Below are 20,330 nucleotides of genomic sequence, written 5' to 3' on the forward strand. Positions count from 1 at the left end.
TACAGAGACTAGTATATTCTACATGGAGGGCAAGTTTCATACAATCTGTATAGATCTTCAACCAATGAAATGTTAGTTCTTCCAAAACCATCCCGTCCAAGTACCCTGCCAGACATGGATGGTTGATCCCGAGACAAATAAACCCCCCAAGCTAAGCAGAAAAAGATTTCAGCACGAATGAGAACATCCCATACCTTCGACCCTACAACATCAACAGGCATCAACAGGTAATAACAGCCCGGCTCCAACATCATCGCAGCCGTTCATTGGACATTCGTGGGAAGCCTCCATGACAGCTTGCATAGTCGTCTTCAGTGTGGTCGGCCATTTCATGCCTGCTGACAGCCTCTCTACATACACACATCCATACACTTGAAAGCTCATAAGCAACGATCAGCCCTGATATATCGTCTTTCATCCGACATTCAAGAGACAATTTTTGGTTTCTTTCGGATATGTGGTCTACATTCGCCTCTGATTCACTCATGGTCCACATGAATATCTGGCTTATACTGCTTACTCTCCTAGCCGTCATCTTGTATATCGTGTTGCACGACCGCATGTCTCCACCCGAGTATAAGCCCGTCGCAGATAACGGTGTCTTCATCAAGATTACTCCTTTTCCATACTCCAACAACAACAACGACACCTCCAAGAAACAGGCGCCACATCTAGACATAACCATGATCCTAGACAGCGCAGCCCTCACCACATTCCCCTATGCTCTCGCCATCCCCGTCGAGGAAAACGGCATCAAACTACCTACATTCGACAAGAACCCCATCTTCGCATACGACGACAAAGGAAACCTGCCTCTCCACACACACATCAACACACACGCCTCCCCACCCAGACGAGAATGGTTCTTCCTCCAACGACACCCCCACGGCAACATCCGATTCCAGCTCCGCGTCGCCGCCCACGACACCAACCACACCGACCCCCGAACCTTCCCACACCTCCGCTACGACGCCAAAGGAGCATTCACCGGCGCGCTCAACACCTTCATCCCCCAGCCCCCGTCCCACCAACCCTTCACCTGGACCCTCACATTCGACCTGCGCAACATGCCACCCAACGCCCTCGCAGCATGGACATGGGGCGAGTACCACCCTGCTCTCAGTCCCGTCCTCACCACACGCGGCACACCCGCCGCCGCACTCAACACCGTCCTCGCCATCGGCGCCCTGCACAAATACCCACCTGGCGTAAACGCCGCAGAGAGCTTCGGCGCCTACAGCACGCAGCACACGCCTCCCGCCAATATCACGCAGTGGACCGCCGAGCTAGCCGCGAAAACAGCCTCCTTCTTCCACGAGCCGCACCGCGCATACAGGCTCTTCTTCGTGCGCAACCCGTACCGCGGCGGCGCAGGCATGTGCGCGTTTGCGCAATCGCTTGTGCTCGCGTACACGGACGGAATGTCCGGTCCGGATCCCGGCGTTACGCGGGACTTGGTCGCGCGGAGGCTCGTCCAGAGCTGGCTGCGGCTGGTAGAAACGGCGGCGGATGTGCGGGGCTCGGCGCGCTGGTTTAATGGGGGTGTGGGCTTGTACTATGGTGCTTTGCTGCCGTGTGGGTTTGGGATGATGTCGTGGTCGGGCGTGCTTGTGCTGCTGAATCGCTTTGCGGCGGCGTATTATACGTCTGAAGCGATAGCCTGGACTAACGATGAACTTACTGCGGCACCTGCGTCCCGTGAGACGATCCATATGCAGGCCGAGTTTCGCGGATTCATGTATTTCGTCGGTCTGGCATATGAGTTGCGCAACACGCCCAACGCGCCCGATCTTGATAGTTTAATGGTGCAGATTGTTGCGAATGAGCGCGCGGGACTGCATGATCATGTGCAGACATGGAAGAATACGGTGGCGCTGTATCTGGGACAGAAAGGCTGGGATGGCTTCGAGGCGATGATGGATGGGGCGTTCATGATGCCTCACCCGGATAGCTTCGCGTATCTGGGCATGAGGTGTGTTAGGCAAGATCTGTATGGCTTTGAGCTCGGGTTTGCGGAAGAGTGCCTTGATGGGTCTGAAGAGGAGCGCGTGGTGTACGGTCTTGTCGTGGGGTCGAGGGCGGAGAAGGCGGGCGTGAGGAATGGCGATGTGGTGGTGGAGCATAAGTCGTCGACGTTTCGGCCGTTGGTGGAGGACTATGAGGCGAGGATGGTTTTGAGGGTCAGGCAGGGTGAGAAGGAAGTGGAGATAGAGTACTGGCCGAGGAGTTGGGAGGAGGTGGAGGCGTATCAATGGATTCTTGCGGACGCTGAGAAGGAGATGAGGAAGGGGCCGGGTCAAATCGTTGTTGGAGATGCTTGAGCTATGTGTAGCCAGTCATGCTTTCGGCTCTTATTCTCTTGAACTCTGTTGATTCATATTTCTGCCATCATGCCGGGCTTTGCGATCCCCACAGCCTCCTACATCTTCCTAGCTGGCTCCAGAACAATTCATCACCACGACAAAACCCACATCACACCACATCCTCTTCACCAACCCTCACCACCCCCTCCACCCCAATCCTCCGCGCCACCTCCTCGACCAAAACCCCCGCAACCCCCCCCCCCCCCCCCCCCCCCCCCCCCCCCCCACCCCCCTCCCCCCCATGACTCGTCACAAACCGCCGCATATGCACGCCCACCGCCGCAATCTTCCGCTCTCCCTCCCCCTCACCCACCCCCACCCACACGCCCGTATGCTCCGTCGTGCCCGCGCACACCCCGTACCGCGCACACGTCGCTATCAGCGCCTGCTCCAGCATACACACGTAGCGCCTCGGCGTCAGGCCGTGCGAGCGCAGGTCCAGGATCGGGTAGGCGACTAGTTGGCCCGGGCCGTGGAAGGTGGTTTGGCCGCCGCGGAGGGCGTAGTGGACTTCGGCGGCGCCGTTGTGGGAGAGGGTTGTCTTTTGCGCGGGGGTCAGGGTGTCTTTGTCGCGGCGGCCGAGGGTGTAGACGGGGTGGAATTGCGCGGTTATGATTGCTGGGGGTGGGAGGGGGGTGTGGGTGGCTTTGGCGGAGAGGAAGGATGCGACGAGGGTTTCTTGGAGGGCGGAGGCGCGGAGGTAGGGGATTGGGTTGGGGATGTGGATGTGTCGGAGGATCATGGTGATGGTTGTGATGAGGGAGTGGTGATTCGAGGCTTGGGGTTATTGCGAGAGCATGTTGCTGGCTGGCTGGCTGGTTGGCGAGAGTTTGAGACGGAGATGGAAGTTTTGTATAAGTGAAGCGGATAGATGTTAAAAGTGACGACGTTAAACACGGGCCGTGCTCAGCCCTACCCGCACGGTCTGTGCGCTACCGTCAGTGGGGAAAGATCTTGAGCTGCTAGCTAATTAATCCATACTCGAAAACTCTCATCCTCACTCATATCCAACTTCATACACACCTCACACACCTCAACCACACCCACCAACCTCCAAACACGCAACACCCAATCCACAGAACCAACTCAATCACCCACAATGGCACCCACACCACGACAACCACCACACACCCGCAAACCCAACCCCCACAAACGCGCCAAACTCCCAACCAGTACCTCCCCCCTCCCTCCCCCTCCCTTTCCCTTACCACACAACCTCCACTAACACACCTCTCTCCAAAGCAACGAAAATCACAAAACGCCCCCTCCCGCACCCCCCCCTTCCCACCCCACACTCCACCGCCCGACAAACAATCTACCTCCGCCCCACCACCCCCTTCATCCCAACCATCAAACGCATCCGCACCCTCCTCGCCCACATCGCCGCGCGGCGCACACAAGCCCTGATCCCCCGCCGCGGCACCGAGAGCCTGACGGCTGCACACGTCGAGACGGTTACGCTGGAGGAATTGAGGCGGGGGAGGAGCGGTGGTGGTGGTGGTAGTGGTAGTGGTGGTGCAGGGACCAGGGCGGACGAGGCGGTGTATGTGAGGGCGAGTGGGAGGGCGATTGAGCGGGCGTTGGGGCTGGCGAGGTGGTTTTTGGAGAGGGGGGAGGGGGTGAGGGTGCGGACGGGGACGGTGGGGGCGGTGGATGATTTGGTTGTTTGTGAGGAGGGAGAGGGGGATGGGGATGGGGATGGGGATGGGGATGGTGGTGGAGAGGGGGGAGAGGAGGCGAGGGTGAGGTATATTAATTTTGTGGAGGTGGCGGTTAGTGCGCGGTGAGTGGAGGGCTGCTGGGGGTGGTGGTGTAGAGTGTATTAAACAAAGGCTGCCTTGAAAATAATTGCTCATCAACAATGGGTGCTTCTTAGCTTAGAGCACGCAGAAACGATGCATGGAACATGAATGGGTACAACGGGGGCTCTCCAACCCTGTCCAGTCTATAGTTACATGAACAATGCGCAAGGCGTACGCCATAGACTACTAAACATAATACAAATTCCCACCCTCGAGGTGAGATATCCCCAACGGAGGAGCGTTGCCGTGTCTATCGTACAACATAATAATACAACTGGCGCCCGAAGCCATGCCGACCATTCTTTTTTTAGATATATAATCTTACAGTTTCCCAATGATCCCTCCCCATCCCCCAGCCATCACTCAAGACAAGTCCTTCCTCAAATCCTCAATCTCCTCCGCACTCAAGTCCTCCGCAACACCCTCCAACTCCCTATACGCATCCTCATTCGCCCGGGCCATCGCCGCCGTCCCCGCGATTTCCCGCTCCTTATTCCGCACATCTCTGCGCTCGCGCCTGCTCGCCTTCCGGCCCAGCACGATCGGATTCTCCAGCCTGACTGAACCGTCCTCGTTGATCTCGTAGTAGTCCGTCTTCCTCGCGCCCTTGTCGCCCCCGCGCTTCGCTTGCCTGCCCTTGCCCCGCACGTCGTTGTGCCCGAAGCCCTTCTTCGGACGGCCGGTGCGCACGTTCTTCGGGACGCGCGTTTTGGCGCCGAGGGCCCAGAGGTCGCCCCATTGGGATTTGCGGGCGTCGCGGTAGGCTTGCTTGCTGTAGCTTTGTGGGACGGTCCAGCGGTCGAGGGTGCCGGCGGGCGTGCAGACGTCGATGATGACGTGGCCGCGGCGCTTTAGAGGCTGCAGAATCATGCGTGGTAGGCTTAGAGTGTTGATTGCGGGGGGTTTACGGGCCTCTTGTCTGATCTCGTCGGAGATTGTGATGTCCTCGAATTCTTCCTCTGCGTCCTCGAGGTCGTAGGGCGAGTAGACGACGTCGTGATCGGGTCCGCGGTTTTGGGCGGGCGAAGGCGCGAGAGGCTCATAGCCGGCGAATGCGGCGTCGGTGGCATGTGCGCCTTGGGAGACGCCTTGGGCATGAGTGTCGAATTCTGCGCGACGCTGGTCGCGACCGCGCTGCACCGCAATGTAGCTGAACTGTATATCTTCGTGATTGGAGTGGGCGATACCGACAATGTTTTGGAGGTAGGCTGGGCGGGTAAAGCGTTGACTGAAGTAGCAGAAATCTTTGCGACCGACCATTTCGCCTGGGATGGTGTACATTGGGCATTGGACGTGGTTGGTGCAAGGAGCTACGATCATGCCGGTTTCTTTCTTCCATGTCGGTCTGTCTCTGTTCTCGTATTCTGGCTCGACAATGGGTACAGAAGGATCTTGGATATGTCGATTGAGAAGCATTTCTCGAGCTGCACCTATAGCTTCGAAACCTCGTGGAAGCCCCTTCTCCATGAGGATGAGAACTCCCCCGTTGGGATCTAGAAGTGACCACAGGCGCTGAACGTGTCGCTTTCGAACATGCTCCTCTCTTATGCCCAGCAGGTTGTGAGGGGCAATAATTACATCATACAACTTTCGTGGTTCCGGGCCGACTTCTGGTGCCCAAGGAAAGACTGTTTCGGGTAAGCGAGGGAGGAATTGGGTATTCTCCAATATGCGACTGATCCTATGTCGGAGAGTGTCAGACCCAATAATGACAGATTGTCTGGAAGGGGGAATCTCGTCCATGGCGGCAATGTCATCGTGCTCTTCCCTGAGTCTACTAAACTCAGCTCTCAAGATCTCTTGCCAGGCCATGATACCTGCACCACCAGCTCCAGCGTCCAGAACTAATGGGCCGCCTGGCTTCCTCACCAAGCGTTCGATCCAGCCCGATCCAAGTCGCTTGCGCACCTCAACCAACACCGACAAAGCTGAAGCATGTAGGCCAGGAGTCATCGTCGCCAAGTAGACATCCGCATCGACATTAGACATGGATGACTCTCCGGCATCCATGGCGACTGGCATGTGGATCTGATGTGACGGTATATGAGATGGGGTGGCCACAGAAAGGGGGAGATTCTTTCCACCAAATGTTTCATGTGCCCTCTCAGACAGATGCTTATTGCCTTGTCTCTTCAGAATGATTGACGAGGGCTCCTCCCACGCGACAGACATTCTGGCAGTCGAAGGCCACGTTCTCATACGACCAGCCTCGGTCAATGGATGCGTGCGCGCAAAGTCTGAACTGGGTCGTAGAGGGTCGGATGAGACACCTTTGTTCCGCATGGCCTCCAGCTCTTCCAATCCTTGCAGACCTTCTTCAGATCCGAAGTCGTACATGCTAGCTGAATCCTCTTTCTCTTCCGCACCCTCTTCGGCCTCTTCCATGTCTTCCGTATGTTCCACTTCTTCCAGCTCCCCCTCGTCATTCTGCCGCAGGAGTATCTGTTTTCCATCTCTTTCGACCTCCGCTACTAGCTCGCCTCTCGCACTAAGCTGCTCTTTCCAATCCGACGCCATGAAGGTTGCCTTCCCATATAGTCGCTCATATGATCTCTCTTCCCCTTGTGACAAGAGACCTGGTGGTAATTCGTCTCCGAATCTTTGCCTCGCACTCCGTGCAGCGGTCTCATTCTGCTCTGCCGTTCTCTCGACAATAAGTGATTGTAGAGTCGGATCCGCGCTATTCCCGGATATCTCCTCTGTTCGAACACCTCCCGTGAGATTAACCCCCGCATACAGCGTACGTCGTGATGGAGCGTTGCGCTTTGGTAGAGGCGTCGCGCGCCGTCCATGCGAGCTGAAACTCGTCAAATATCGCGGAGAGCTATTGATGCCACGGACGTGTGCTCGCGCCAGGAAGCGCAGTCTGCATGTTATACATACTGGGCTCAACGAGCGACCCGAAAGCATGACTACGTTGGCGAGAAGATGAGGAGGATTGGCACACTACATTGAACCTGCAATGTTCAAAAAGTTTTGGGTTGCAGGTTGCTGCTGACTAGCCCGCTGCTGATTGGACGCCACTAGTCTAAAAACTAGGGGCACCCGGCTTGGAGATCCTAGCCAAGACACGATTGGATGCGGAGCCCAAAACTTAGAGCCATTAGCTGTGACAAGTCAGAGACACAGTAATTAACAGCAGTATTTTGGAGTGTTGCAGTAAAGAGAGAAGATATTGAATTTAGGAAAGTACGAGCGATTTGAACTATTTCTTCCCCTTCACCTGGCAGACCACTCCGACAGCCTGATTACCACTCCGGAAGCCGCCCTTCAGATCCATCCCATAGAATCTCCCAACCATTTGAGATTCTACGCCCCTACAAAAAGCATGCCAAAGTGATCTGCCTCATTAATGTCTTGCCATTGGCCCACACATGATGATGATGATGGTGCGTGTTTTGTGATTTTCGATTTCGTCCCCGGTTTTTAGTGCAACCTCCCCAGACATGATCCAGACGTGCCGAATACTCGCAAAGAAAGCAAAGAAGAGACATGAAGTAACACGATTTGGGGGGAGTGAAGTTTAAGTTGAGTAGGATAGCAGCAATATTGAGAAACCGAGACATTGCTCAATCCTCTACATCTCTGGTCGAGCGCGTCCCTCCAAACCGTCTTCGAGGCGAAAATCCCGGGAGTCGACGAGACAAGAGCAGACCAAAGGTCCAAAAGTCCGAAAAGTGTCGCCCATCGAAGAATTGACGCTGACGAGGAACCTGGAATAAGAGCGTATGGATTACCGAGAGATCTGTTGAGGAGAGATGTGTAGTCTTTGCCTGTGCCATGGAAGTTGAAGCCATAGAAAAGGACTCATATGCTGATAAGATGCAGGCCAGCCGTCTGGGTAAAGAAAAGACGGCGAGGCCGCATTTCCCACATGAGAGAGAGATGCCACATTCCAGAGAATACGGACATCTTCGAGTAAAGTGCATGAGTAGAGAGAATTTGACGTGGACTACTCCGCTTCAGTTGTATCAATAGCCTCCCTGCTGGTATTGATCCCCACCGCGTTTGTTGGCAGAGCGGAGTTGCCTATGGGAAAACAGGAAATTAGCAACTCTGTCCACGGCACTCCCCCCGCGCCAAGCGTCATCATCGAGCACTAAACGCAGAGGAGAGGAGGATCTTACAGGGACCAATAAATCGCACTCACATTCCAGTACCCCCTTCGCGGGCATTCACGGGACCACGGCGTTTGTCGTTGACAGCACCAGCAGCCGGTGTTGGGGCTCCGGTGGCAGCACCAGTTCCAGTGACGTGACGGGCACGCCCCTTGTCATCATCGTCGGCTTGGCCCTGGTTCCCGGCAGCCTGAGCAATGGCCTGGGCATTCTTCTGGTACTTGTATACGGTCCAGTCAAAGACGTAGTCGTACTGGAATCCTTCACGGACGAAGAGGTCACGGAAGATCTTACGGAGGTATGAGTAGTCGGGCTTGTCGTCGAAGCGAAGGGAACGCGTGTAGTTGAGGTAGATGGCAAACTCGTTGGGGAATCCACGGCAGAGAACTTCGGTAGGAGTGGTCATCTTCTTCTCCATGATACGGTCGTACTTTTGCTTCTTCGTGGCAGCCTTGAGTCCTTGCCACGGAAGGGATCCACGGCAGAAGTAGAGCATCACATATCCGAGGGATTCCATATCGTCACGACGGGATTGTTCTATCAATGTAAGCAATACGAACGCGGGATAAAAGGATGGAAGTGTACGTACCGACGCCCAAATGGGTGTTGATACTGGCATAACGGGCAGTTCCAGTCAGGTTCTTGTTCTCTCTGTAGGGGATGTGGAAGTGAGTCTTTGGATCTCTGTACTTCTTGGCAAGACCAAAGTCGATCACGTTGACCTGGTTGCCCCGTTTCCCAATGCCCATGAGGAAATTGTCCGGTTTGATATCACGGTGGATGAAGGACTTGGCGTGGATGTATTCGATACGCGAGATGAGCTGGTCGGCGAGTAACAGGACGGTCTTCAAGGAGAATTTACGGTTGCAAAAGTTGAACAGGTCTTCCAAACTGGGGCCGAGGAGATCGAGCACCATGGCGTTGTAGTCACACTCAGTACCGAACCAGCGTACGAAGGGAATTCCGACACCACCAGCAAGGGACTTGTATACACGGGCCTCATACTCGAGTTGTGGATGCTTGGCCTTGACAGACTCAAGCTTGATGGCAATTTCCTCGCCAGAGATAATGTTGGTGCCTATTGAGATTAACCTTCAGCTTGATAAAGAGATTTGTGCTGACTGACCGAGGTAGATGTCACCAAAAGAACCACTACCAATCTTACGACCGATTCGGTATTTGTTTCCGACACGGAGATCCTATACTGGAGTTAGAAGGTCTGTTATAAAGCTCTAGTAGGACGCGTACCATTGTCGTCATGTTTGAGGGGCTGTCGTCGAGGGGACGAAGGCCTTGAGGATATGTATTGGACGGGTTGGATAAGAGGATGAGCTGCTCGTTATCGAGGGGGTGAAGTGAGGATGGAGTATTTCAAGAGGTCAGCCTGCGTAGGAGGTTCCGGTCAGTATAAAGTGGAGTAAGAGTAGGTGAGGAGGTTGGCGTGTCAAGCGAGGCGGTGTGTTCGAGGCTGAGAGAACAGGTGACTTGGGCAGCCGGAAAGGCAGGATGGTATATGGCTGCTGAAGGAAAGAATACAAGGAATGGAAGAGGATTGAAGGTGATGATGACGAAGAATTGATGAAGAGTAGGGTGCAGGGACAAGGTGGTGGTGTACGTACTTATTATGAAGTATGGTGCCGAGCCTTGGGAGTGAAGTGGGCGAGGGCGGTGGAGACGCTTGAAGCCCGAGCGGAGAAGAGCAAAGAGCAAGCCGCGAACAGAAGGCGAGTGTGGCAAAGAGGAAGCACACAAAGGCAGAGCTGAAACAGAGTGGCAAGCAAACCGGGATGTTGATATGAAGCCTTCGAGGAATGTTGGTCTCGAAGGAGAAGAGGAGAGTGAGTTGTTGGGAGGTGAGAGTGAGAAGCAGGAAGGCCGAAGTGAGGTGGTGGTGGTGGTGGTAGTGGTGGTGGTAGAGTGGTTAATAGTGGAGGTGAAGGGTAGCGCGGCTGGGTGGGTGCTACTAACCTTCAAGGTTAATTTAGGTATTCAGGCTTAGTTAGCAGTCAGTCACTTTACAAGCAAGGAAGGCGAGCAACCAAGCAACCAAGCAACCAGGCCAGCTATTATTACAGTGTTGCAGTATTACTTAGACAACGGACAGTGGACAGTGGACAGTGCGCCCTGCAAAAAGACTCTCTTCTTGTTCCGAATGTTCCAATGGCCTCGAAGCTGGACGCGCGCGAGACGACGACCACCTACACACTCACGCACTCTCTGTCTGACAAGCTTTCTGGTCACTGTCGACGACCGGTGGACAAACGCGCCCTTTTGCTGGGAAAACCCCACTTTGCCTGAGTTGTGAAAAAAGGTAAATTTGGAAATGTGGTCGGTTCAATGTCACTGTGTCACGTGTGAACCCGCCCAAACAGTGAAGAGGACAAGAATAGAAACTCACGTTATATGAATGAAGCCGGTCCGGAAAAGGGTTCAAAGAAAGCAAAGCGGCAGCCCAAGTCCGCCCAACAAGCTACGTGTGTGTGCGGTGTGTGGCGCCCTTGCTGTCAGTGTGTCAGTGTGTCAGTGTGTCAGTGTGTATCTTGTCGGCCAACTTCCACTTGACACGCTTTGTGCCACACCCTTATTACTGGTGATGATATTATATGCCCGACCTTGCATCGATACCCCCGACTATCCCTCTCACCATCAATCCAACCTCTTTTGTGTCTCGCTCTTCTGCTTACTGTCACGTCACTGGTCTTACGCTCCAGTGCCCTTCTGACAAATGCCTCATCAATGCCTCACTTCCTCGACGCGAGTTTCATCAACATTTACCTACTAATTACCCATAACAATCCTGATTTCACGCTTGCGAACCCTGCTCGCTTATCGCAATACCACACCGCCGGATTGTTACTTGGTCCACATCGACGTGTTGTTTTCCTTTTGTCCCAAAAATGTCCGAGACGGTTTGCATTTGCGGGAAACTCGATTCTCTACTGTACTGTACTGTGCTGCACTCGTTTCGTTGGCTCGCTATTATCCTGTTGACGAGCTCAAGCCCGAGCTAGCCGCTGATTACTCCTCTAGACGCTGACCGGACAGGCGACAGGGGTGCGGAGCGACGGTCAGCAGGCCTCCTGACTGTTCGCCTTCCACACAGCACTGCTATTCCAGAACACCGGCCTAACATTCCTAGACCCATGGTAATGCTGAATGCATGCTGACAACTGACCACCTCTCAACAATGGTACAGCAAGCTTTTAGGCTTCCCCTCATCTGCGCGACCTTCCACCACTCCGCCTTCAATGAACCTTATGCATGGCCCTTGGCTTGTATTCGTAGATTAACAAAAACCTTGCAAACGATTGTCTTGCCATCGTCAACAGTCGACGTGTCTGTCGTCCAGAACGTACACTGCGGCATTCTATTGGCTTGACGTGTCACAATCTTGTTGACCTTGAGCATAAGGCCGGCCTGTATGATATAGTCTCCGAAACGTCGTCCATGCTTTGCACAAATCCGATGTTAGTTCTCCAGCGCCTTGGTTGGTAGCTAGTGTTATCTCCTTAATACCATGGGTGTGTTGTAAATACTTCTTTCATATACCGTAGCCGTGTATATCATCTTCGGACTCCTACTGTACCCTTGTTCTTGAAGCCCAAGACTCTGCAAACATGTGGCTCGCCGACCGGGTATAATCCAACCACAAAACTCCGTGTTATGTAAAGCCCCCTATGTCCCGATCCGTTTCTTTCAAAAGTCATCATCCAACAGTTTGCTGTGGCGCCGCCATGCTCATTCTCAGCTGCCTTTCTCGCTGATTCGCTTGTAGCGTGAGTCGATCCACAGCATAGCTCAGTCTCTCCTTCTTCAATCTCATCTGCTTCAGCTTCATCACTTCCGACGGGCCCAGCTTCTCTCCATTTCCACCCGCCACACTTCTTCTCCCCGACACAGTCGAGTTTGGTCGTGTTGGCTTGCTGGCCGAAGATTCGCTACCTAGACGGCCCTCATTCAGATCGAATTTGGCCATGAGAGACTTCTCGCGCCGCTCGAGTCTGTCCAGATAATTTGAGACCCGGTTGAGGAGAGAGTCAACTTCGGGGTGTATTTCGGAGACGAGGGAGGATTGAGCGGTTTGGAGGTCTGGTTCCGATATGAGTTCAAAGTGCTAGTCGCTTGTCAATTTCTAGGCAAGTAAATCGCGTAAGAGCTCGCGCCTACTCTCGTCGTTTGCAGCACTTTGGCCAACCGTGGGAAGTCCTGGACCCCGCTGTCGAGTACCGAGATAGAGTTATCTAGCAAGCGTCGCGATGTCTCGAGAGAGTGCACGCAGCCCTCGAGGGAGGCTGCAAGAGACATGTTGTGTGGACTGGATGCAATGGTAGAGGTTGTGCTTGCAAATCACTTGAAACGAGTAGCCGATAGATGTTGTGCCAAGCCAAACACTTATGTCATCATTTGTTACTTGCCAAGCCACTGTAATTAATCCAATAGCTTCTTTGACTTTGACTCCGGATCAGGTCCATCGACGACCTTTCCACCACGACTTCATCACTCGACCCCTCAGAAACTGTCCAATTCGCAAAATCCAATCACACAATGTCATACCTCGGAAGAAAGTGGCCGGCGCCCGTCGGTACGTTATTCAATGAGCACCCACTGTCCATGTTCCAAAGCTAACGAAGCTGCTACAGCCCGACCCATGATCCCCTTCTACGCTGCCGGTACGTACTGAGTGATTTCATCTTTCACGAAGGCTCAATTAGGCAAACACATATGCAAAATATACCATCAGCGAAAAAATAGAAGATCGCAACCTTGCCGACTTTACGGCGCACCCACAAGATATCAATGCACTTACACTCGACCAGGTCTCATCGTCATGTACGGTGTCAACTCCTTCGCTGGCGCTCTCGCTCAATGTGCGTAATCATACTCTCGTCCTTGCGTTTTATTGTCGTCCCATATCTGACCCCATTCTAGCCGACGAGTACAAGAACGACCCGCGCAACCCGGCGTCCAAGAGCTCTGATGCCCACTAGAGTGTGACAAGGACTGAGTAGTGGATGATACGGTGGGCGTGTCCGCTATACAAGCACAGGCGGACCAAGCAGATGTACATATGCTATAGACAAGAAGCGATCACAAGCATCAAGAGTTGCGGATGTCACAGTATCTCGTTGATAAGGCCGAACATACCATGATATGATATTACCAAATACTTCCACCAACGCCATGCATTTAAAAGTGCCGCAGACACCTTTACAGTTTTCCGCAAGACCGAAGCGATAATTGAGATAACCCAAACCTAGGCTTACAAAGGTATTTGACGAACATGGCTGGTACTACACAAAAGGTATTATTCATACATGTCACCTTCCACAGGGACTCCAACTTCCCGACTCGAGAAACCCAGGTGCCCCTTCCCCATGACGCCCCACATGACCTCTCCCGTCCAGTCTTCCCTTCTGTCTGTGTTCTTCTCTGGGTGGCACGCCGCCGCGATAGCTATACTACAGCTTGCAGCAACCGGCATCGCCACTCTGAACTTCTTCGCCCCGACCGCCAGTATCCCAACAATCAAGAGGCCCGTAGCACAGATAACAAGCACGATAGCAAGGGGCGAGTATCCACAGCTCATAAAGTTGTCAACGGGAAGCTGCTGCGCGGACGAGGCGTCCTGCGAACTCGTTGTATTCCCACCTGACACCTGCTGTGAGGCATACGAATACGTCTCGACATTGACCAGAAAAATGCTCTGCGAAACCAGCCAGTGCAAGAATCCCGACGCTCCCATCAACGGCAGCGCAATCCGATACGGCAGTTGCAGAAAATACGTATCGCGCTGCGCGCCCCTGGGCACGGTCGACACACGGAGACTCTTGCGCACGCGGGCGTACGAGTTCCACTCCTGGCTCAGGAACATGGACGTGAACAGGCCGTTGTAGGTGAAGTACATGAATGAGAGGATGGGCTGGGCGGCATTGGCGACGAGCACGTTTGCGAGCAGACCGCTGGCGCCCGACGAGGGGATCTCCCAGCTGATCATCGTCATCGGGTTGATTTCGCCGAGGCCGAGTTTGGCGAGACTGCCTATGTCGCTGGGGCCCGTGATGGCGCGGCGGCCGAAATCGAACAGGAATGTTACGAGGGCAAAGGCAAAGGAAAACATCGACATGCATGCGATCCAGCGTTTGACGGATGCTGCGGTGTACCAGCGCCGGTGTAGCAGCTGGAATCGCCGGGGACCGGTATGCCAGATGTATTTCGAGTTGGTGATGTCGGTCTTGGAGGTGAGACACATGTCTCTGCTGAACATATCCTCTGACGATAGAAACGAAGCAACACCGTCTCCCATGGTCATCAGCGGATTCTCCTTGACGCCGTAAGCCAGATAAAACATTATTGATGCTTTTAGAGCGTTGAGGATAATGACCACAATGGCAAGTATGAGGGAAAATTGGATTTTGCAGTACTCGTTGGTTTTTTCCGAGTAGCACTCGTTGATATCGTAGTAGAATGGCCGCCAGCCTGAGGAGTTTGTGTAAATCCCGGAAATGCGGTCTCGGCAAGGATCATCATACACTGGATACGAGGAGCAGGTGGAATACCGCACATTCTGTTGGTTGCAAATCCATCCGTAGGGATCTACTTGGTACTCGCCAACAACTGCGGAGGAGGAATGACAGATTACTTCGATCTCAGTTGAGGAGTTATAATCGGTTGCGGGCATGATAAGGGATGCGCGGTTAGTGACAAAGTCCTGGGCGTAGGCTCTGATACAGTCGTCCCTACTCAATGCTTCAACATTCGGCGAACCCTCCTTGATCATGCGATGGAGGTTCAAAAGATCGGCTTCATAGAGATTTACGTGGTCGAGCACCCAGGTTTGATTGTCTGCAGGTGGGTTCAAAAATGCTTCCGAAACTGTGTATATCGAATACTCATTGGCGGCGATGGAGCTGTACACGGCAGAGTTGTAACTACTGCTTGTCAGCGAGGTGAATAACACGTACGACGACAACTGACAATAGATGTAATGGTAACGATGAGAAGCCGAGAGCCACCCAAAGAATGGTTCGAAGGGGGCTTATATGTCGCAGATTCCGAAAACTTGGCACTCCAATATCCAGCCAAACTCCCTTTGCATGCGCACTGTCTATTTCAGCTCGCGTTGGAGCAGATAGACACTGCATACAGTAGTTACTTGAGCTCAGGAGCACAGTGCTTAGAATGTTGATGAGGAGATGGAGAAAGGTGTTCAGCGGCCGCATCTTGTCGCAGCTCCCATTGAACAACGTAGACCGGCCCTCCACAACATCGTACTTCGCCGTCGCCCATATCGTCACCACAAGATTGACCACAAAGACAACGGAACTGCCTACCGCACAGGACATCGCGCCCGCCCGCCAGCCCAGAAACTGCCGGTTCCACCATCGCATGAATCGTCCATGTCTGCTCGGTGGTTGTGGTGTTGACGACGACGGCTTCAATCCGGAGTCGAGCATATCAGTTCCATGGTCACCGTGCGCTGTAATGTCCCGTAGAGGGATGTACATGGTGTCTTCATCGTTGGTGTAGATACTCGATCCGTAGAGCGATGGTTTCGAAGACGTTATCGAGGGCGCGGGTAGTTGCAGTGCGTGCTGCTCTGTCACATCGTCGAGCCTGTGATATCCCTGCGGACTCCAGACGTCACGACGCGACATCGTGCAGCAATCGCATAGCAATATTTGGAGGAGGGTGGTAAGAGTCGCGTGGTCCTCTGAGACTGCTCAAAACAAAAGACAAGTTTGCAAATTAAACACACACGCAGCGGGGGGTCGATGTCGATGTCGATGTCGACTAAAGAATTAAAGATGAAGTCAGCCTCCAAGTCTAAGCCCGCATCGAAGAACAGATAGCCAATCTACGCTGTGGCGCTGCCAATGATCCTGTGTAGCCTTCGTTTAAAATAAGTTCGGGGGCAGGTCAGAGGGAAGCGCCACAAGTTCCCCGATTCCAATTCGTTAATTGTTCATGGCGATTTTTAGGCCGATCTTGAAACGCATCCATGGATGCATTAATGCGTTGGGGGCTGAAAAGGAAAGGAGAGATTTGTTGGCCGACCAACGCCACACAGTTGGCTAGACATATATTTTGTGGCAGGACTGAGTGAGGGTGATGGCTCAATATATCGTGAAGCGTAGGTAGGTAGGTGATTACTGGTTACAGAGCGACATTTGTATTCGTGGGAAAAGGAGCTTGAGTGAACCTAGCTTTGCTGTTGGTGTTGGTGTTGGTGTTGGGTTCGTTGCCTAAGGCAGCAATCCATACCCACCTGTACCTTTCTCGCTAAGCTTCTTTTATCTACCGTATACGATCTCGCGGCCTCATAACATGACTCTCCTTCCTTACCCGCCGAGTCGCCGTCTTCAACTGTTGACTCCTCATGCACGGCGAAGACTCTGCTCAGCAGCGAGAAGGCCAGAAAGCCAAAGCAGAATCCCTATATAGACATACCCGAGGCTGCAAATATCGACCGCTCCCTTTCGATAACAGAAAGCAATCTACTCGTCTTCACCAAGATCAGCAGGTATCTCGCTCATACAGGCGGAGCCACTCACTCTAGACGCCAAAACCCAGGAATCAGCGGCACGGAACCGGACTGCCAGGCTGCTACGGTGCCCAATCCATCTGTTGTACCTGGATTTACCATTCGGGGTGTATATCTTGTGGGTGTCGTATACTTGGCCATGTACAACGTAATAGTCTATTAGTCTGCGAGTAAGACACCAGTTATGGGCGCGAGCTAGACGTATGTGATCAGGAATGTAAATGAACGGGAGTCGGTGGAGCAACATACCCATATGATATAACCGTCCCATAGAGTTGAGTAGGGCCGAGGCAGATGGTAGGATTTTCCAGGAGGTCAATGCCTAGGCTCCAACAGATGCGAGGATGTAAGATCCACGATGCAGATTGACATGCTGTCTGATATCAACCAAAGGACTTAGAACTACACCGCATTCCAGACGAGCCTGGAACTTGCTGGGAGGAGACGGTTCAAAGGGAAATCGGTCGGCGGGTATGGTGGGAATTGGTTGAGTGGGAATTTCATTATAGCCCCTATACTGGTACTAGTGTTGTCATTATCGACCTGAGACAATTCACAATACGACTTCCTTGGAATTGTAACGACGATGACCTGTGTGGTCAAGACGAGGCCTGCGTAACGAGCAGTACATATACTATTACCACATCCCGTATGTCGCTCCTGATACCTACTTGACTAGACGGGCCAGACGATAAAGCTGATATAATGTCGCGCTACGAACATGTCATCAATGTGGATCGACAAATGAGGCGACTCGTGGCTAATATACCTACCACCAGCCATCCTGCAGAGTCAAGACGAAGTCTAGACAGGGACCGAATCGCTCGACCTCGCTCGGCGTACCCTGGCAATCGCAGCTGCAGACAAGATAAGCATGATACGCCGATCTTTCACAATTAGAAGCCTACAATCGCCTGCATATACCTGTTTACTAGGTAGACAGACATGTATTTCTGCAGCCATGACGATACTCCGCGAGCACGAACATCTCTTCAAAGCCGTTCCACGCTCCCCATCCCTGTGGCTGCACTCTGCTTTCCGTGTGACCGCGGTCGTAGTACTCTGCATAGAGCTTTTATACTATCACTCGTCAATGACGACTGACCAGCAACAATATCGTATGAATCTGGTCCGGGAGGCCAGTGCTCGCCTCAACCAATCTATGAACGATACCATGGCGCTCAGAGGCGTCAATTTGGTGCAGATTGTATTAGATGATAATCTCCTCTCTCTCCTACAATAAGCACCAATGTACAGACGGATCTAGCGAGAGATAAAAATCTCAAACAGATTATGCATTGCTTTCGACAGCGAGAATAGCATAGTGTATTATAATGGCTGACTATAGGCACGATGAGCTGTCCTAGCCAAGCAAGCACAGAACCTCGAGGATTTTGATACATGGTTTATTGGTGCTTTTGGATGAATGGTGGGTAGGATGTCACGGATAGGACTTGCTCGTCTCGGATACCCCATGTGTCGATGGATATTGGGAGAGATCCATAGAAACTCGACTGAGAATTCTACTTGTTTGTTCATTTTAAATTCACTATATCAGCAGCTCATCATTCAGCATTCAGGAGGCGAGAAACAAGTCACAGGTACTCGCAACATTCTATCGCAAAACAACTGCTCGCGGATTCCACGTGCCCCGCAAGTGACCGTCATCGGCTCAGGGCGTTTTGAAAATCACGAAGGCATCTCTGAGCTTGACCTCAAGCATCTGGTGGCATACAGTCAATGGAGACGCTACTGATGCTTGTTGCTCACCAGTACCAATCCAGTTTCCATGAAGATCCATTGTCTCCAGAAGACATAGCGAATGACCTTACCCAGCCGTATAGATGGCACATGGATGCCGCGCTATATGCGACTTCTCCCCGGTGTTGTCACATCGCTCCATACCATCGACATCCCCCACAGCAACTCCATTTCCCTGAATCACGCACCATGAGCGTGGCAGCAGGAGCCACTCTATGTGAGTCAAAGAGTATACATGTATCCTAGACAACGAACCCCTACAGTCTTCTCCAGTGCGCGAAATTTCGAAGGTCTGTCCGACAAAGACAAAGACTTCGACGTGAACACGACTGTCCAGTATGCACCACTACCATACGAATACATGCACAACTACAAGGCATCAGCTGATCGACCATCAATCCACAAGACCGGCAGAGAACAGGTCCTGCACACACTTCTAGACTGGACATGGGATGAAGTCCAGTCCGACCCTGTAAATCCATCCCCCCAAAACTTCGTCCCTTTCCTCGCAAGTCCTCATTAACAACAACAGGTAGTCTGGAAAAAATCCCTCTAATGGCCAACCTCACACACAAATTGCCGGGTGCTGCGTATACTCCCTCACGACGACCAATCCCGAAACGGGCCATAAGTCGCTCATCTCGAATCTTCAGGAGGTCCGAGACATCTGCCATCGACTCCAGATGCCTGTCTATTCACCTGAGAGTGTGTATGCACATGCATGGCAGAGGGGCGGTCTGGTTTTGCTCCACAACCGAGGCGTGATGCACAGCGTATCTGGCAAGATATCCCGGTATGGTGAAGGACGGTTATTGTGGCAATGTAATTTAGCTAGTGGGACGGCGCCGTCAGCATGGAAGAACTAAACTTTGCCTGTATACAAGTCCTTGGCGGATGACATGAATGGGTATATCCCAGTTAAAGGAGACCTGTCAGTCATGACAAAAGCACTAGGCAGAAGTGTGGTATTCGAAATATGAAAGAATAAACATGAAAAACCAGGATCTGGCCTGGAGAAGGCAGTATTACCAGCGAGTCCACTACTACTATACTCACTCTCACGCCATACATATTTGAACTCGAGATCAAGTACACCTCTAACATCTCTCTGATTATACTTACATAGCCTATAATGATACATCCGAGAGAAAACAAACCTATATATAGGATCCCAGCCCCTATTCACCGAGGGGTACGACCTGACGCCCAAAAAAAGGGGGGAAAAAGGGGGAAAAAAAAGGAAAAAAAAAGGAAAAAAAAGCCAAAACTCTGCGGGCCAAGGGTCGAACCCAGGCGATTATGCAGGCGAAAACCAGACGAACTGAGTTTTTTGGAAATCCACGTTGTGGGACCACTAGACCATGGCCCCGAAGTGTGGGAACTGAAAGCTACTGTTCTAGAATTGTTTATAAAGGACGTGTGGTCAAGTGAAGGGGGCTTGGGTGGTTGTTGGGGCGTGTTCTTTGGGTCATTTCTTGTCGGGCAAGGGAGATGACGACACTGTTTCTGTGAGCAGAGTGGAGCGTTCCTCACAGGGCGGAGCGTTCCGGTGAACATTACGAAGAAGGTGAACAGTGATGATAGTTTCGTGATGAGTGTCTTTTGGTGCGCGCAACATCAACATGCATAGAGAGCACGCGTTTCACAAACATTTGGCACACGTTCATACAGCACAACTCGTCTTTGTATAAACACGCACACACGCACACACACACACACACACACACACACACACACACACACA

At 52.6% G+C, this 20,330-nt stretch overlaps 9 protein-coding genes across 9 annotated transcripts; 4 read left to right on the forward strand and 5 right to left on the reverse strand.

Moving 5' to 3' along the window:
• The first annotated feature begins 214 nt into the window (after positions 1–214).
• On the forward strand, positions 215–2,392 carry EJ05DRAFT_476678 (uncharacterized protein). Its single transcript, XM_033744088.1, has one exon. It carries the CDS (start codon positions 456–458, stop codon positions 2,319–2,321), a length of 1,866 nt encoding a protein of 621 aa, XP_033599868.1. The 5' UTR covers positions 215–455; the 3' UTR covers positions 2,322–2,392.
• Positions 2,352–3,105, reverse strand: EJ05DRAFT_500955 (uncharacterized protein; the record flags this gene model as incomplete). Its single annotated transcript, XM_033747047.1, has 2 exons — positions 2,352–2,429; positions 2,641–3,105. The coding sequence occupies 2 exons, from the start codon at positions 3,103–3,105 to the stop codon at positions 2,352–2,354; spliced, it is 543 nt and encodes a 180-aa protein (XP_033599869.1).
• Positions 3,106–3,462: 357 nt separating this feature from the next.
• Positions 3,463–4,150, forward strand: EJ05DRAFT_500956 (uncharacterized protein; the record flags this gene model as incomplete). The annotated part of the gene is made up of 2 exons (XM_033747048.1): positions 3,463–3,535; positions 3,606–4,150. The coding sequence occupies 2 exons, from the start codon at positions 3,463–3,465 to the stop codon at positions 4,148–4,150; spliced, it is 618 nt and encodes a 205-aa protein (XP_033599870.1).
• A 675-nt stretch (positions 4,151–4,825) lies between these two features.
• Positions 4,826–6,805, reverse strand: EJ05DRAFT_419810 (uncharacterized protein; the record flags this gene model as incomplete). The annotated part of the gene is made up of 2 exons (XM_033741457.1): positions 4,826–5,089; positions 5,156–6,805. Coding segments are annotated over 2 exons (1,914 nt in total), but the record flags the coding sequence as incomplete, so codon positions are not given.
• Positions 6,806–8,202: 1,397 nt separating this feature from the next.
• Positions 8,203–9,702, reverse strand: EJ05DRAFT_388966 (casein kinase-like protein I isoform delta). The gene is made up of 4 exons (XM_033741310.1): positions 9,532–9,702; positions 9,410–9,482; positions 8,873–9,361; positions 8,203–8,820 (listed from the first exon to the last, which is right to left on the reverse strand). The coding sequence occupies exons 1-4, from the start codon at positions 9,541–9,543 to the stop codon at positions 8,312–8,314; spliced, it is 1,083 nt and encodes a 360-aa protein (XP_033599872.1). The 5' UTR covers positions 9,544–9,702; the 3' UTR covers positions 8,203–8,311.
• Positions 9,703–11,989: 2,287 nt separating this feature from the next.
• On the reverse strand, positions 11,990–12,588 carry EJ05DRAFT_486480 (mitotic spindle biogenesis protein-like protein Spc19; the record flags this gene model as incomplete). Its single annotated transcript, XM_033745533.1, has 2 exons — positions 11,990–12,397; positions 12,451–12,588. The coding sequence occupies 2 exons, from the start codon at positions 12,586–12,588 to the stop codon at positions 11,990–11,992; spliced, it is 546 nt and encodes a 181-aa protein (XP_033599873.1).
• Positions 12,589–12,828: 240 nt separating this feature from the next.
• EJ05DRAFT_500960 (uncharacterized protein) lies at positions 12,829–13,271 on the forward strand (the record flags this gene model as incomplete). Its single annotated transcript, XM_033747049.1, has 4 exons — positions 12,829–12,865; positions 12,924–12,953; positions 13,101–13,151; positions 13,213–13,271. 4 exons carry the CDS (start codon positions 12,829–12,831, stop codon positions 13,269–13,271), a joined length of 177 nt encoding a protein of 58 aa, XP_033599874.1.
• Positions 13,272–13,433: 162 nt separating this feature from the next.
• Positions 13,434–16,358, reverse strand: EJ05DRAFT_389189 (uncharacterized protein). The gene is made up of 2 exons (XM_033741311.1): positions 15,259–16,358; positions 13,434–15,212 (listed from the first exon to the last, which is right to left on the reverse strand). Exons 1-2 carry the CDS (start codon positions 15,936–15,938, stop codon positions 13,589–13,591), a joined length of 2,304 nt encoding a protein of 767 aa, XP_033599875.1. The 5' UTR covers positions 15,939–16,358; the 3' UTR covers positions 13,434–13,588.
• A 1,941-nt stretch (positions 16,359–18,299) lies between these two features.
• Positions 18,300–19,452, forward strand: EJ05DRAFT_439908 (Clavaminate synthase-like protein; the record flags this gene model as incomplete). The annotated part of the gene is made up of 4 exons (XM_033741902.1): positions 18,300–18,551; positions 18,599–18,803; positions 18,850–19,058; positions 19,123–19,452. 4 exons carry the CDS (start codon positions 18,300–18,302, stop codon positions 19,450–19,452), a joined length of 996 nt encoding a protein of 331 aa, XP_033599876.1.
• Positions 19,453–20,330: the final 878 nt, after the last annotated feature.

Source organism: Pseudovirgaria hyperparasitica (genome assembly GCF_010093815.1).
Source record: "Pseudovirgaria hyperparasitica strain CBS 121739 unplaced genomic scaffold EJ05scaffold_9, whole genome shotgun sequence".
Taxonomy (NCBI): Eukaryota; Fungi; Ascomycota; class Dothideomycetes; order Acrospermales; family Acrospermaceae; genus Pseudovirgaria; species Pseudovirgaria hyperparasitica.

Coding starts and splice junctions, on each gene's coding strand:
- EJ05DRAFT_476678 (XM_033744088.1), top strand. CDS start 456: ATGTGGTCTACATTCGCCTCTGATTCACTCATGGTCCACATGAATATC.
- EJ05DRAFT_388966 (XM_033741310.1), bottom strand. Junction 9,362..9,409: donor TTTTGGTGACATCTACCTCG/GTCAGTCAGCAC, acceptor TAATCTCAATAG/GCACCAACATTATCTCTGGC. Junction 8,821..8,872: donor CAACACCCATTTGGGCGTCG/GTACGTACACTT, acceptor TTACATTGATAG/AACAATCCCGTCGTGACGAT.
- EJ05DRAFT_389189 (XM_033741311.1), bottom strand. CDS start 15,938: ATGTCGCGTCGTGACGTCTGGAGTCCGCAGGGATATCACAGGCTCGAC. Junction 15,213..15,258: donor TCGTTACCATTACATCTATT/GTCAGTTGTCGT, acceptor GACAAGCAGTAG/TTACAACTCTGCCGTGTACA.